The sequence below is a fragment of the Catharus ustulatus genome, chromosome W, assembly GCF_009819885.2.
Source record: "Catharus ustulatus isolate bCatUst1 chromosome W, bCatUst1.pri.v2, whole genome shotgun sequence".
Lineage (NCBI taxonomy): Eukaryota > Metazoa > Chordata > Aves > Passeriformes > Turdidae > Catharus > Catharus ustulatus.
The window spans coordinates 2608636-2623844 of NC_046261.2; the positions used below are offsets into that span (position 1 = coordinate 2608636).

A 15209-nucleotide genomic window follows, 5' to 3' on the forward strand; every position below is an offset into this window, starting at 1 on the left:
GCTCGGGTTGTGCAGGCTCGGCCAGCTCGGGGCTGCCGATGGGGCCAGGTGGCCCAGCCCGGCGCTGCCACTCGGTGGGGCCGCTCGGGGCCGGCCGCCGCTGCCACTGGGCTCGGTCACCACGGCCCGGCGCTGCCCCGTGGTGGCAGGCAGGGACAGAGACCCCTCCGCTCCCACGGCGGCGGGTGGGGACGGAGCACCCCGCCTCCTCCTCAAGCCGCGGCAATGGCGGCACGGGGCCCCGCCGCCTCCCCGAGCCGCGGTTATGGTGGCACAGGGCCCCCCCGCCTCTCCCCCGGGCTGCGGCAGAGGAGGGAAGGAGAGAGCTCTCCCTCCTCTCTCCCCGCCCCCCATGCTGCCTGCAGGGAGCCAGGCTCCACCCACGGCGCAACAGTGTAACAATTTGTAACAATCGCGAAATGCTGGCTTTTACTGGTAGCTGCTTGGTTCGGCACTCTGGTTGGCACTTCTGAGGTTGTAAATGTCAGAAAATTATTCACATATTAGCCGCTCCTGAGTATAAGCCGCATTTCCGGTTTGGGAGCAAAATCTTAGTCAAAATGATGCGGCTTGTATTTGTGAAATTACTGTAGTTGTGTGGCAGAGTGAGGATACCACAAAGGTCAACACAGTATCAGACACTTGGATTTCCTGTATGCTAATCTACTCACAAACTAGAGTATACATTCTACAGAACACAAGTCAATACAAGCATAGACTTAAGAGATGCAACTTAGATAACTATAAAAACCCTTTACCATAGCATTTCAAATTCTGTATGCAAGAGATGCATTAATTATCATATTAAAAAAGTGGATCTGAATTAGAGACTAACCTAAAAGAAACTTTATTTGAAATTCTGACAAGGTTTTGCTTGCAATTGCTATCTTCAACCATGTCTTTACTAGCAGTTCATCTGTATTGGGTGGGGCTGAGCTGGAGTTCATTTTCCCATAGCAGCCCTCCCAGTGCTGTGCTTTGCATTGGGAACTGGAAATGTGTTGAAAACACACCTATGTTTTGGCTACTGCTGGCACAGCATCAGTGCTGTCTCTCCAACATTCTGCCCCCCGGTCAGTAGGTTGGGGGGTGGGCAAGATCCTGGGCTGGGACACAACCAGGCCAGTTGATCCAAGTTAACCAAAGAGATATTCCATACCATATGACATCAGCTCAGATATAAAAGCTAAGGAAAGGAGGAGGAAGGTGAGGTATTTCTTGTTTACAATGTTTTCCTTCTGGAGCAACTGCTATGCGTGCTGAAGTCCTGCTTTCTGGGAAGTGAGTGAACATTGTTCACTGATGGGAAGTAGAGAATTAACCTCTTTTTTTCACTTTGCTTGTGTGCATGGAAACTTTTGCTTCTGCTTTAGTAAAATGATTTATCAACCTATGAGTTGTTTTCCATCTTGTTTTCTCTACCCTGTCCATTTGGGAAGAGAGTGGTAGAGTGGCTTGGTGGGCACCTGGCAGCCAGTCAAGGTTAACCCACCGCATAAGAACAGAAAACGTGCAAAAATTATACACTCGCATTATTTCTCTTGCCATTCAGACAAGATGAAGCTGGTAGCTTTGTCCAAACAGGTCCAAGACACTAATTATCTGTTAAACTTTCTGCCTCTTCCACTGACCATTTGTGGTGGTTCTATATGGCTTGATTTTTGGTGATGAGGGAAGAAGCCAGCCAAAGAGGTGATTTTCTATGAGGAGCTGCTGGAGGCTTCCTCCATACCCAGCAGAACGAATCACTGGTTGTTGCAGCAGACCTCTCATTAGGGGTAGAGATGAGCCAAGACACAGACTCTCATTCAACAACATGAAAAGGGTCCTGGTTTATTCATCTTTACAGCTTAGCCATCCTGACTGACTACAGCAAGCTTGTACTGTAGGGTCCAACTGCAGACTCTGTTGGTAATTTCCTGCTAGAATATGACTGTAAGTACAGTAAATTCACGAATACAAGCCGCACTGAGTATAAGCCGCATCTCTGGGTGTTGGCAAATATTTCATTTTTTGTCCATAAATAAGCCGCACCCGAGTATAAGCCGCTCTGTCGTTCGCAGCGAGGACCCGCATGCAACAAAGTTACCAAATAGTAACAGAACCGCGGCAGGGCGGGGTTTACTGGCTCGGCTCAGGCTGTGCAGGCTCGGCCCGCTAGGGGCTGTTGACGGGGCCAGGTAGCCCAGCCCGGCGCTGCCGCTCAGCGGGGCCACTGGGGGCCAGCCGCCCCTGCCACTGGGCTTGGTCACCACGGCCCGGCGTTGCCCTGTGGTGGCAGGCAGGGACGGAGCCCCCCCCCACTCCCGCGGCTGTGGCAGTGGCGGCCCGGATCCCCCGTCGCCTCCCCGAGCCGCGGCAATGGCGGCCCGGGTCCCCCGTCGCCTCCCAGAGTCGCGGCAGTGGCGGCCCGGGTGCCCCGTCGCCTCCCAGAGCCGCGGCAGTGGCGGCCCAGGTGCCTCGCCGCCTCCCAGAGCCGCGGCAGTGGCGGCCCGGGTGCCCCGCCGCCTCCCAGAGCCGCGGCAGTGGCGGCCCGGGTCTCCCACCACCTCCCAGAGCCGCGGCAGTGGCGGTCCGGGTCCCCCGCCACCTCCCCGGGCCGCCGCAATGGCGGCGCGGGCCCCCCCGTCTCTTCTCCGGGCTGCGGGAGAGGACGGAAGGAGAGAGCTCTCCCTCCTCTCTCCCCGCCCCCCGTGCTGCCTGCAGGGAGCCAGGCTCCACCCGCGGTGCAACAGAGTAGCAATTTGTAACAATCGCAAAATGCCGACTTTGCAGCTGCTCGGCTCGGCGCTCTGGCTGGCACTTCTGAGGTTGTAAATGTCAGAAAATTATTCACATATTAGCCGCTCCTGAGTATTAGTCGCATTTCCGGTTTAGGAGCAAAATCTTAGTCAAATTGGTGCGGCTTGTATTCGTGAAATTACTGTATTAGTTTGTGGACTCTGACCACAGGCTTTTACCTAGCTCGACTATGACTACAGTCTCCAACAGCAGGCTCTAACTCCATCAGACCCAGACTGACCTCATAGCAGATCTTTTACAGCAGCAAGTCTCTTCCTTGTTTCATTCTTCTTTGCATCTCTCTGGATTGTTCCTTCTTTCTCAGGACTCCTCTACCACCTCAAGGTACTCTTTCTCAAGATACTCTTCCTCCAGGAATCCTCTGATCAACCAACCCACCCCTTTTATCACACTTATCTTTATTAGTCACAGTTGTGACCCATTAAGGGCAAGGCTATTCCTCTTCTTTGGTAATTAGTACAACTGTGATTTATAAGGGGCAAGGTCACCTATAATCTCTTCTACATCTAAAACTGGCTGGCTCTGAGAATAGGCATGCTGCTAAGCCAATTAGAGAAGCTGGTAATGCTTCTATGATATCATATTTAAGAAAGAAAAAAAACATGAGAAACTCCTTCTCCGTCATCTCCAAGGAGTAGTGAGGGGTCCGGCCGGGCCCCTTCCCGGTCCCATTACTGGGGGTTCCGCTAGGCCGTGCTGCCAGGGGCCATCCCAACTCTGCAAGCAACTATGTGGCCAGGACCAGTGCCAGGAGTGGCCACGTGGCCGGGACCATATGGCTAAGAACGAAGCGGCCGGGGCAGCGCCATGTGGCTGTGACTATCTCGGCATGGCTTGCAATGAACTTTGTTTGCTTAGCCACTTTTAGCCAGCCATGCTGTGAACTGAAGGGCAAGGGTGGCAGCAGCTTTTCTTTTTTCAGCATCCTGCATGAGGAAAAGCATGGAGTGGAGCCAGCAGCCAGCGCGGTTAGCACAATGCCGGTGAGAACCATGTGATCAGCAGCGAGAGACATGATGAGCAATTCCCCAATGCAGAGGCCAGACAGGATCAACTTTTCAGCACTGCAGAACTCTATAAAAACTTTTCAATTGATAGAACTTGAGAACAGACAGAGACCAATTCTGCCCCAAATCAGAGAAAAGAAAAAAGTGAAGACACATGAAGAGAACAACATGGCGACACTAAGGTCAGTGCAAAAGAGGGAGGGGGAGAAAGAGGTGCTCTGAGTGTCAGAGATGAGATTCTTCTGCAAGCCATAATGAGGACTATAATACAACAAACTGTTTCCCTGTAATTCATGAAGTGCATGGGAGGATGCATAATTCACCCCCAGCCCAAGAGAAAAAGGTACTTGTGCTGGAGCATGTGGATGCTGAGAAGCTGTGATCTGGTGAGAGGCTGGAACAGAGAGAGAACCCTTGCTTCCAGAGACAGAAGAAGACCCTTGCTTATTTATACTTGAATAGCTCATCCTTAAAAACAAAACCCCATGACTTAAGTGGCCCACAAAAAAAAAAAGCTGTTATGGGAAAACTGCTTTGCTCGTGGGAGGGGCTTCACGTTGCAGCACATTTGGGCGGGACTTCTACTCGTGAAATTTAGATCCATGTTAGAAAAGTTCACATAGAAATGTCTCCCGTGGGAAGAACATCATGGCATAGCAGAAGAAACTCCTCTCCCTAAGTGAACTGAAGAAAGATTTTTAGAAATGACAAACTGACTAAAAACCCCATGTTTTTGTCTCCCTGTGCTGTCAGTAGGAAAGAAAGAAGGACTGGAGGTGGGGGAAGGCATTCTAAAGGTTTATTTTAGTCCTCATTATCCTCTTTTAATTCTGTTAATAAATTTTTCTTTATATCTTTTTAAGTTTTCCGTCTATTTTGTCCTTAAAGTGTTTCATCCTAATCGTTATCTCACCCCATGAGCTTTTTTTAAAAATTGTTCTTTCCCCCTCCTCTGCTCAACTATAGCAGAGAATGAGTAAACAATTTTTCGTGGGTGCACTGGCATTTGGCCAGCATCAGCCCCGACACCATTTTTATCAAGCCTTTTAGAGCAGGGGATTTACAGAGGGAGCATACAGAAGGTAACCAAGCACTATTCCCATCCATATTGAAATCTTCGTTGGGATTTCTTATATGAAACATATCTGATAATAATTCAGATATTCATTCTGCAGTATATGGTTACTTCTTTCAGGACTGATAGTTTCAAGACAGTCACATAAAAATCAGACATAATGGTTCAAATTCTTAATGAAGAATGTTATCTGATGTGTTTTCCCACCCCTGTGGCACAAGTTTCAAAATTTTCAACTAAGACTGAAAGACAGCTCAATGAGTTGGTTTGAGATCAAAAACCAAATGGCCTTTTTCTAAATGCACTTTGGATATTCATATTCAAAGACTGTATCTTGATAAGCAAAAACCTAGGTGAGTTATTTCATTCCATACCAGTTACCATCTCGAGGCCTATTAACATAACTTTAATGACATGCCTACACTATGAATGCAGTTACCCACAAACTAGCTTCATGCAAGCCCAGGAAGGGATTTTCAGGCATACCAAAATGAACTAGCTGAAATAGGAAGCAGCACACATTAGTAAGATGTTACAATCTGCTTAATTGCAGAGGAGTAGAGAAAGCTCTCTGTGAATTGCGGAAAGAACTACAGGTTTGAATATTCCCTGAAACGAGAAAACTCAAAATTAAATGTTGATACCAAAAACCCGATATTTTCACCTTATTAACTGTAAAAGAGGCAAAGAGGGAAAAAAAAGGGAAAAGTAGAGAAAAGCTAGAAAAAGCTAAGATTATTTTAAAAGCATAGGATAGTTTACCACCACACTGCTACTTTTTTGCTGAGGTGGGGGGAGCAGGGCGAAGCAGTTTTTGCCTTTCTTTAGCTGGAATGCCTTCTGGAATGCAGATGCAATGCACAGTCCCTGCAGCTCACATGTAGCTCTGGTCCACTCGGATGGTGGTGGGGGGGTGGTAGTAGTTTCCCCAGGCTGGCAGTGTCTCAGCTCCAGGAGGCTTCAGGTTGTTTTCACAGCTGTAAAAAGGCTTTAGCAGGCAGCGAGGAGAGGAGCCAAAGGGCAGAGGTTTTTGTCCTTCTCTATCCCTCCTGTCCCTCCTGCTGATTTAGCACAGTTTTTGCCCTCCTTTTTCTGGACCTCAAGACAGCTGTTCATGGTCCATCCGGCACATAGTCTACAGGTGTTCAAAGAGTATGATAAGCAGACATGATGATGCAACTTTTGAGGCATTTTTCTTATTATCAGGTCCTTACATAAGCTCAAGTGCAATACTGCATAGAAACTGAAAAGACAAGAAGATTGAAGACATCATAGAATGGTTTGGGTTGGAAGGCACCTTAAAGATCATTTAGTTCCAACCCCCTGCCATGAGCAGGAATGCCTTCCACTAAACCAGATTGCTCAAAGCCCCTTCCAACCTGGCCTTGAATGTCTCCAAGGATGGGGCATTGTATTGGGTCTGACAGGTAAAGGTCACAGCCCTCACAGTCCTGTGCTTTGCATTAGAAGCTGGATGAGTGTTGATAACAGACCAGTGTTTTGGCTACTGCTGAGCAGCACTGTCCCTCTGACATTCCTTCCCCCATCAAAGGGATGTGAGTGGGCAAGATCCTGGGAGGGGACACAACCATGCCAGCTGATCCAAATTAACCAAAGGGATATTCCATACTATATGACATCAGCTCAGATATATAAAGCTAAGGGAGGGAGGAGGAAGGGGGAGCATTCGCGAGTTTTCAATGTTTGCCTTCCTGGAGGAACCATTACACATGCTGAAGCCCTGCTTCCCAGGAAATGTCCAAACATCACTGCTGATGGGAAGTAGAGATGAACTTTTCCTTTCACTTATGCACACACAGACTCTCATGTATTTCTTTCACTGTAATAAAACTCCCTTATCTCACCCACTGGTTCTTCGACATCTTATTGTCTTCCCTGTTCCACTGGGAAAGGAAGTGATACAGTGACTAGATGGGCACCTGGCACTCAGCCAAGATCAACCCACTACACTCATCTACAACTTCTATGGGCAACTTGTCCCAGTGCCTCACCCTCCTTGTAGTAAAATTTTTTTTTCTACTATCTAAACTTACCGTCCTTCAGTTTAAAGCCATTTCCTCTTGTCCTGTCACAACATACCCATGTAAAAAAATCCCTCTCCATCTCTCTTGTAGGCCCCCTTTAGGTACTGGAAAGCTGCTGTAAGGTCTCAATGAACCTTTCTCTTCTCCAGGCTAAACAGCCCCAACTGTCAGCCTGTCTCCATAGCAGAGGTGCTTCAGCCCTCTGAACATCTTTGTGGCCTTTTCTGGACTTGCTCCAACAGGTCCCTATCTTTCTTATGTTGGGGGCCCCAGGGCTGGATGCAGTACTCCAGGTGGGGTCTCACAAGAGGAGTAGAGGGGGAGAATGACCTCCCTGGACCTATTGCTGAGCAGACCTACCATCTTGAAGATCTTAGCATTTTAGCTAGTTGCATATGACAGGTGTCTTGAATGTGCAGCCAGCATCTTGAAAGCAAATAGATAGAGTACTATTGCGAAAGACTTTATCCTCCAATCAAAGTATCTCTAAAATGTTTCCAAAGGAGTTTGAATGAATGTGGCAAAGAAAAAAATCTGAAGGAATATTGTTCTCTTCATTCATAAGATACAATTTCTGATGTGCAGTATCTTTTATGCAGTCATTTGGCAAAAACCCAATATTGTCTTTCAAGCTTTAAGAGCTCTCTCTTCTCTATTCAACCTTCCCAACAACTCCTTCAGATTCTTCATGGACTCTTCAAGCACTTTGATGTGAACAACTTGTCATGGTTTAGAAATTATATTCCCCAGTTTAGTGCTCCCACTGTAACCATGCCAGCACTTGCTTTCCTTCCCCCTCTAGTCAGAATCACAAAAGGCAATGACAGGTCGAGATAAGAACAATTTACTGGAAACAGCAACGAGATAAGAAAATTAACAGTAACAGTAACAGTAACAATGGTTAAAAAAAAGGTATAAGACAAACGATTTACACAGAAAGTCTGTGACAATACCAACCATTTTGCCTGCCGTGCTTTTTCCCCCTGGAAGGAGCACCCTTCTTCTCAGAAGTGAAAAAGTCCCTTTCCCCCACCCATGGTAAATGACATAAGGTAGTATCAAATAACCTCCTAGACACTCCCACACGACACTACTGCAGAAAAGAAAAATTAACTCTGTCCTGACCAAAACTAGGAGACAACTGCAACATAATAAAACAGTAAATACCCATTTTAGAAATATCATGAAACATGCATGCGATATCAGAGTTATGTTTCCTATGATATAGATGAACAAGACTGTCCTTGAAGCCTGAGACAAGTAATCAATCCACACCACCAATATAAGTCACTGAAATGAGATGAAGAACAATATAAGGAGAAGAAAATTTTAAAAAAACCCAAAAAATTATCTGAGAGAAGATGTACAGAGATTTAATAGAGACATTAAAAGGATAAATACTGAGTAAATAAAAATTTTTTAATGTACAGAAAATATCATAATGATTCTTTTCCTAAGAAGAATAGCAATTCCTTATTCCCAGATCCTAGCTGATGACTGGCATAAAGTTTTAAGAATTTGAATTACTAAGTGGTCATGCAATCTGGAATTGTGCTGCTGTATATTCCAATAACCACAGCAGCAAAAAAATCCCAGCACGTGGAAAAACAACAGTCAGATTTCTAGATACAAGTGAAAAGATCACGCAAAGTCAACCTTGCATGGTGTTTTGGTTTGAGTCTTTTTTAACTTGAGTCTAAAGTTTTCTAGCAACGTATCTTCAGTTAAGAGGATGTAAATTCCATATGTGAAATTTCAGTATAAAAACTGATGGTTACTTAAAGTTTGTGGTAAAATGAGAAACAGATCTTAACTATGGGTTACACAGCAACATATGAAAAATTTTTAAAATATTAATAATAAATCTTTCTGCTATTTGCATAGAATACTGTCTGTAACATAGCCAAAGGTTAAGAAAATGTTTCAAAACAGTAAAGTTCTCTTACAGCTATAAATACTGACAGAAGAGAAATCAAAAAGATGTTACTTATGAAGTTACTTTCACTTCTCAAACTGCTCAATTTCTATAACAGTATTACAGTAATTTCACGATTATAAGCCGCATAATTTTGATTAAAATTTTGCTCCCAAACCAGAAATGCGGCTTACATTCAGGAGCGGCCCATATATGAACAAATTTTGGAAATTTCCCAACCCAGAAGTCCAAGCCCACAGCAGCCTCGAGCCAAGTCGGAGCCTGCCCGGCCCCGGGTGGCGGGGCGCCATGGCAGCAGCAGCTGGGCATGCTGCTCTCCCTCTTCCCGGCAGCATTGGCCGGGCAAGCCCCTCTCCCTCTTCCTGGCAGCATTGGCTGGGCACGCCACTCTCCCGCTTCCCGGTGGCACCGACCAGACACGCCCCTCTCCCTCTTCCCGGCGGCATTGGCCGGGCAAGCACCTCTCCCTCTTCCCGGCGGCATTGGCCGGGCAAGTGCCTCTCCCTCTTCCTGGCAGCATTGGCCAGGCACGCCGCTCTCCCGTTTCCTGGTGGCACCGGCCGGGTAAGCCCCTCTCCCTCTTCCCGGCGGCAGTGGCTGGGCACACCCTTCTCCCTCTTCTTGGTGGCATTGGCCGGGCACGCCGCTCTCCTGCATCCCGACGGCAGCGGCAAGTGGGGCCGGAGCTGTTCCCTGGCGGCCGCCCTGAGCAGGGCTGAGCCAGTAAACTCCGTGATCACGCGATTCTGTTACTAATTGGCAACTTTATGAAAGTTACACGCGGATCCTTGCTGCAAACGAAAGTGCAGCTAATAATCCGGTGCGGCTTATATATGGACAAAGACCTAAACGTTGCCGACACCTGGACCTGTGGCTTATAATCAGGTGCAGCTTGTAATCGTGAAATTACTGTACTTGGATACTAGCCTAGAATAAAAATAGCTGATAGCAGAGAGTAACATGTAACATAGGCCTCATTTAAAGATTTTGCTGTGAAAATCTGCACAGACCAGTTTTTATTCACTGTATGCATTGTTCCAAAGGAGATGAATTTTCTTTTCCTGAAGAGGTTATAAAACCCCCTTTGATCTGTTTCACAGTAACACTGAAAGTAAAACAGTTTCTAAGAAAAAGTAAAATTTCTGTAATTTAAAAATAAATATTTTTATGCATACCCTCCTGCTGATTGACACTCTGCATTTCCCTTTCTTTGCGATCTAATTCAGCTGCTTTTCTTTCCAGTTCTTCTTGACGTTTTAGCAGTTCTGTGTGGGCCAAGGCATGTTCCTGAATAAAATAAGCATCATTAGACACTGATTTAAAAAATGCAAACACAAAATTAATATTCCAAGTCTATTTTCCAAAATTTAACATCTCCAGTTATGAAGACTGACCTAATATTACACAAATTCATGCAGTAACTGATTACTTAATGGCAGTATTAATTTTCATAAATCATTAGGAAAACAATGATTATTTAAAAAATGCACTACTTCAGAAGTGTATTTATATTACTGTAATGGTTTGAAAGCAAAACTAGTGAGAGACTTTAAGTCAGAAATACAATTTAATAGGAAAAAAGGAGAAAAAATAAAATACATGTAATAGTACAAAAAAAAAAAAACTACTGTCAGAGTCAGAATAAAACCTGACACCCTGCAAGTTAGGGTGGTGGTAGCAATCCAGATTAAGTGGTCTTGTTGAAGTAGTGATCCTGTAGAAAGGTCTGGTAGCTCTTGTTTTCTGGAAACTAGTGGGTAAGGGCTGTCTTGGTGATCCAAATCTCAGTTTTTATTTAGGTAGGAAATGTTTGGCTCCTCCCCCTGGGTGGAATATCTTTCTATGGGATGATGTAATTTTATCAGTCATGCAGTGGGACTTCATGGCCCATTAACAGAAGATATCTTTCCGGAGGAAGGATGGATTGTGGAAAAGATAAAGAACATTGCCCCACCTGGTTTTTAACAGATGACTCATTAGCAGAGGATATCTTCCACAGAGATAAGAATCACTGCCCCATCTGGTTTCAGCAGATGGTGATAGAATACATACTTTTGGGCACATCTTTACATTGTCACTTAGGACAATTACTATAATTGAAAGGAACCTAGTGCCTGAAAGTTATAGACAAACCTTTGAAAGTTGTGTGTAAGCAGGTGATTCTTCTGTTGCTTTCATTATTGCTGGTTGGGCACTGGATACATGAGTCATTCTCACATTTCCTGGAGGAGGCTAAGAAAACAAGACAATTATAGGGAAACAATCTCATATTCTAATAAATGTCTTTTCATTAATTCTGAAAGAACTAATCCAATTGCTTTAAAAGAACTGTTACTGATTGTGGTGGTGCATTCTCCCTTAACTCCTTTCCTGGAACTGAAAATCTAATATGCTACATGCAATATTTATAACTTTTGGGTTATAATATATACTCTGTGATGTAGTGTTTCACTTGCTTTTTTTTTTACACTGCATTATTTTCCATAAACACAACACGGAATTTTATAGATCAACAGAAAGTAAAAAGAATTTTAATTTTGTTCAGACATGAATATCAATAAGGATAGTTATTATTTAAGAGAATGGCAGGATTTAACCGTGTTCTGCTGCTATTAAACATGATGTAATTTATTAATAATGTCTTCCGGAGCTATCTACTTCACAAAGGTTAACAAGAGAAAAAATGTACCATATTCAAAAAGGGCAAGAGGGAAGACCCAGGGAACTACAGGCCACTGAGCTTCACCTCAATCCCTGGAAAGGTGGTGGAGCACCATACTCTGGAGGCCATGTCTATCCCTATGGATGACAAGAAGGTGATCAGGAGTAGTCAGCATGTATTCACTAAGGGGAAATTATGCTTAACCAACCTGATTGCCTTCTATGACAAGACAACTACCTGGATAGATGAGGGAAGAGCAGTGAATATTGTCTACCTGGACTTCAGCAAGGCTTTCAGCACTTTCTCACAGCATCCTCATAGGTAAACTCAGGAAGTATGGGTTAGATGAGTGGACAGTGAGGTAGATTGAGAACTGTCTGAAAAGCAGGTCTCAGAGTGTTGTGATCAGTTGCAGTCTAGTTGGAGGCCTATCACTAATGGTGTACCCCAAAATTCAATGCTGGGCTCAGTATTGTTTAACTTGTTCATCAATTACTTGGATGAAGGGGTAGATGCCTCCTCAGTAAGTTCACTGATGATACACAGCTGGGAGGAGTGACCAATACCCCAGAGTGCTGTACTGCCATTTAGAAAGATCTCAACAGGTTGGAGAGATGGACAGAAAAAGCTTCTGAAATTCAACAAAGGCAATTGGAGGGTCCTGTACCTGAGGAGGAATAACCCCAGGCACCAATACAAGCTGGGGGTGACCTGCTGGAAAGTAGCACTGCAGAAAAGGACCTGGGGGTCCTGGTGGACAACAAACTGTCCATGAGTCAGCAATAAGTCCATGTGTCTGTATTGGGTTTGCAAGGCCTGATTTTTGGTAGCAGGGGTTGCTTCTGCGAGAAGCTACTAGAAGATTCCTTCATGTCTGGCAGAGCCAATCCCTGCTGGCTCCAAAGATGGAGGTGCCGCTGGCCAAGGCTGGGCCAATTAGAAATGGTAGTAAAGCCTTTGTGATAACATATTTAGGAAGAAAGAGAAGTTGTTGCGCTGTTGTAATTGCAGCCAGAGAAGAGCAGGGTGAGAAGAATAACTCTGCAGACACCAAGGTCGTAGGAGGAGGACCTTGGTGTCAGCAGAGTTCTTTCTCTAACATATTGTCACTCCTATCACAGCTGCTCTTGTGCAACAGTTCCCCCCCTCCCCCCCTTCTAAAATTTATTATCCCGGAGGCACTACCACCTGTAGAAGCTTGGAAGATAAAGGGGCAAACGTGCATGTCTCAAACATTGATAGCCAGGACTGGTGATCTTTCTCTCTCTCTCTCTCCTCCTCACTCCCCCCCCCAAAAAAAAAATCTCTCTCTTTACCCATTTAACCAAAATCCACTCTCATGGGTTTACATAGTAGGTCAGGGACTAACATACCAATTTCCATGCTAAGTGTGTAATTTACTAATAAAACTATGCAAGCCTTTGCAGACCCTCAGGCTTTAGTCGTTCCTTTCAACCACGAGCATCTATGAATCTTGGGTGTTCCCTTCCCCTTAAGGGTGGGACATCGCACCACCATTGCTGATAGGCCTGACCTTGGCCAGTGGTGGGTTTATCTTGAAATCGGATGTCATTGGCTCTATCTGACTTCTGGCAGCTTCTCAGAGAAGCCACCCCTGTACCCCCCCCCATACCAAAACCTTGTAATGGAAAGCCAATACACCAACTATCTTTTGAAATGCAGAGGAGAAAACATCATGTCTGAGTAAACTCCACCTCTGTGTATAATATTGCAGCACTTAAAAATCATCTTTCTGTGGATGATACAATTCTTCCAAAGCCATCTTCCCCTGGTCCCTGGAACTTACTATAATAGATAAGGTCTCAGATACCAAGGCTGAGCCAAATTCCTGAAGAATTTGGTCACTCTCTAACACCTTGGAAGATAATTGGTTAGAAATTACTTTGTGTAATTGGTCAGTTCACCTTTAGAACTTTTGACTTAGATTGGATGTTGTTTTTTGTATAAACTTTTTATTGGCTGTAGTTCAATCCCCCTTGAACCTATAAATATGACTGTCTCCCCTTTGTCTCGGAGGGGATGCTGCTTGACCGCCCTTCGCATGAAATAAAGATTCTTGTGGAACGCATCAAGCAAGGCTTCCGGTCTTTCTCTGCTGGCTAATGTAAGCTCCTGAGAGATGGCTGATCGATATTAGCACTCTCAGGTCCTGGTAAAACAACTACCAGAGACAAAAGATAGCTTACATCTTTCCATTTTATATATCAACTCCTAACAGAATACAGAAATATAAGAGAAGTCTCATTCCTCGAAAATACTCATGATTTAAGTTTTTCATCATAAGAAAGGATTACTCACTGTTCTGGGATGAAGACTGTTGGGGTTTACAATTTTTTCCTTTTTTTACTTTCTCTCAAGGAATTTTCTCCCATTTTGTTGCTAAGGAACAATAACAACCAGGTACTTAAGAGAGATAAAAGAAGTTGCCACAGCTCAGAGGAGGGGTGTAGCTGGCTGCTCTCTCTACCTGGGAAGAGCAGAGATATCCAAAGATTCTGGTTGGGGGAAGGGGTTGGATGCAGCTCTGAGCTCTCTCTTGCTCTCTCGGTTTGGGAGGAAGATGGTGGAGTTGCTGCTAATTGGGAGGTGAATTCACTGCCGCCGCTGGAGCCCAACCTGGCCCTGCTTCTTCTTTCGTGGGTGAGCCTTTGCCTATGAGAGCAGCCACTGAACTGGGACCTTATTAACATCTACCTCATTAAAAAAGGATCTTTCACCATCTGATCGGGTGCCTCAGGAGAAACTTCAGGATCCTGAACCAGTGCTCCTGCCGGCTGTGACCATAACTACACCAAAGGGGAAAGTGACAGCCGAGAGAAGGCTGTTACTGGGTTTCTGGTTTTGTTTGTTGTTGCTGCCACTGTTATTGATTTTTTGCCTTGTTATACATACACACACACACTAGTAAAGAACTGTTATTCCTTTTCCCATATCTTTGCCTGAAAGCCCCATAATTTCAAAGTTATAAATCGGAAGGAAAGGGATAATATTTTCCATTCCAAGGGAGGCTCCTGCTTTCCTTAGCAGACACCTGTCTTTCAAACCAAGACAAAGACACACAAAGTTGGATAAAGATAGTTAGTATTGCTATTCCTTATGTTGGAGTGCTCTGTGATAAGGACAAAGGTCTCTTGTATGACAACTCCTACAAAAACTAGACAACCATCAAGAGTCTTATAATCTGCTTCAAACATAAAATACAAACCCTGTACCAAAGTAATAGCTGCTGAACAAAAATGCATTATGCATTGTACACCAGAGCAATGATACAAAAGCCCCCCCTTTAGCTCTATGGCTAAGGTAACAGTAGCTTTGAAAGCATAAGTGCTAAGAAGTTGTCGTGAGAGACTGGAAGAATTGCTGTCTCAAAGCATTTTGGGCACGTGTCTGAGGGAATGGGCAGATCGGACCCTGCCCTGGGGAGGCAATGTCCTGCCTCGCATACCCCACCCCCCACAGTGGCTGCCAATTACTGGCACAGTGGAGGCAATGTTTTATACCCCACCTCTAGAGCTCCTAACCCAGCTCCTAAGTGGCCAGATGACCAGAATTCCCACCTAGGAGAAGGGCCCAGGAATGCCAAAGGGTACATAACCCAGAACACAAGGCTAGCATGTCTTGACCCTACCTTTCCTTGGATTTTATATCAGCTGAGATACCA

The 15209-nt window shown here is 45.1% G+C and overlaps 1 protein-coding gene across 3 annotated transcripts in view; it reads right to left on the reverse strand.

The window, feature by feature from the left end:
• Positions 1–15209, reverse strand: part of LOC117005084 (secretory carrier-associated membrane protein 1-like) — an 86858-nt gene that overhangs the window by 38077 nt on the left and 33572 nt on the right. For all 3 annotated transcript variants that reach the window (XM_033076339.2, XM_033076337.2, XM_033076338.2), the window contains exons 3-4: positions 10999–11097; positions 10041–10152 (exon numbers count right to left, since the gene is read on the reverse strand). In XM_033076339.2, the coding sequence (XP_032932230.1) occupies positions 10041–10152; positions 10999–11097 (211 nt within the window). The remainder of the gene's footprint in view (positions 1–10040; positions 10153–10998; positions 11098–15209) is intronic.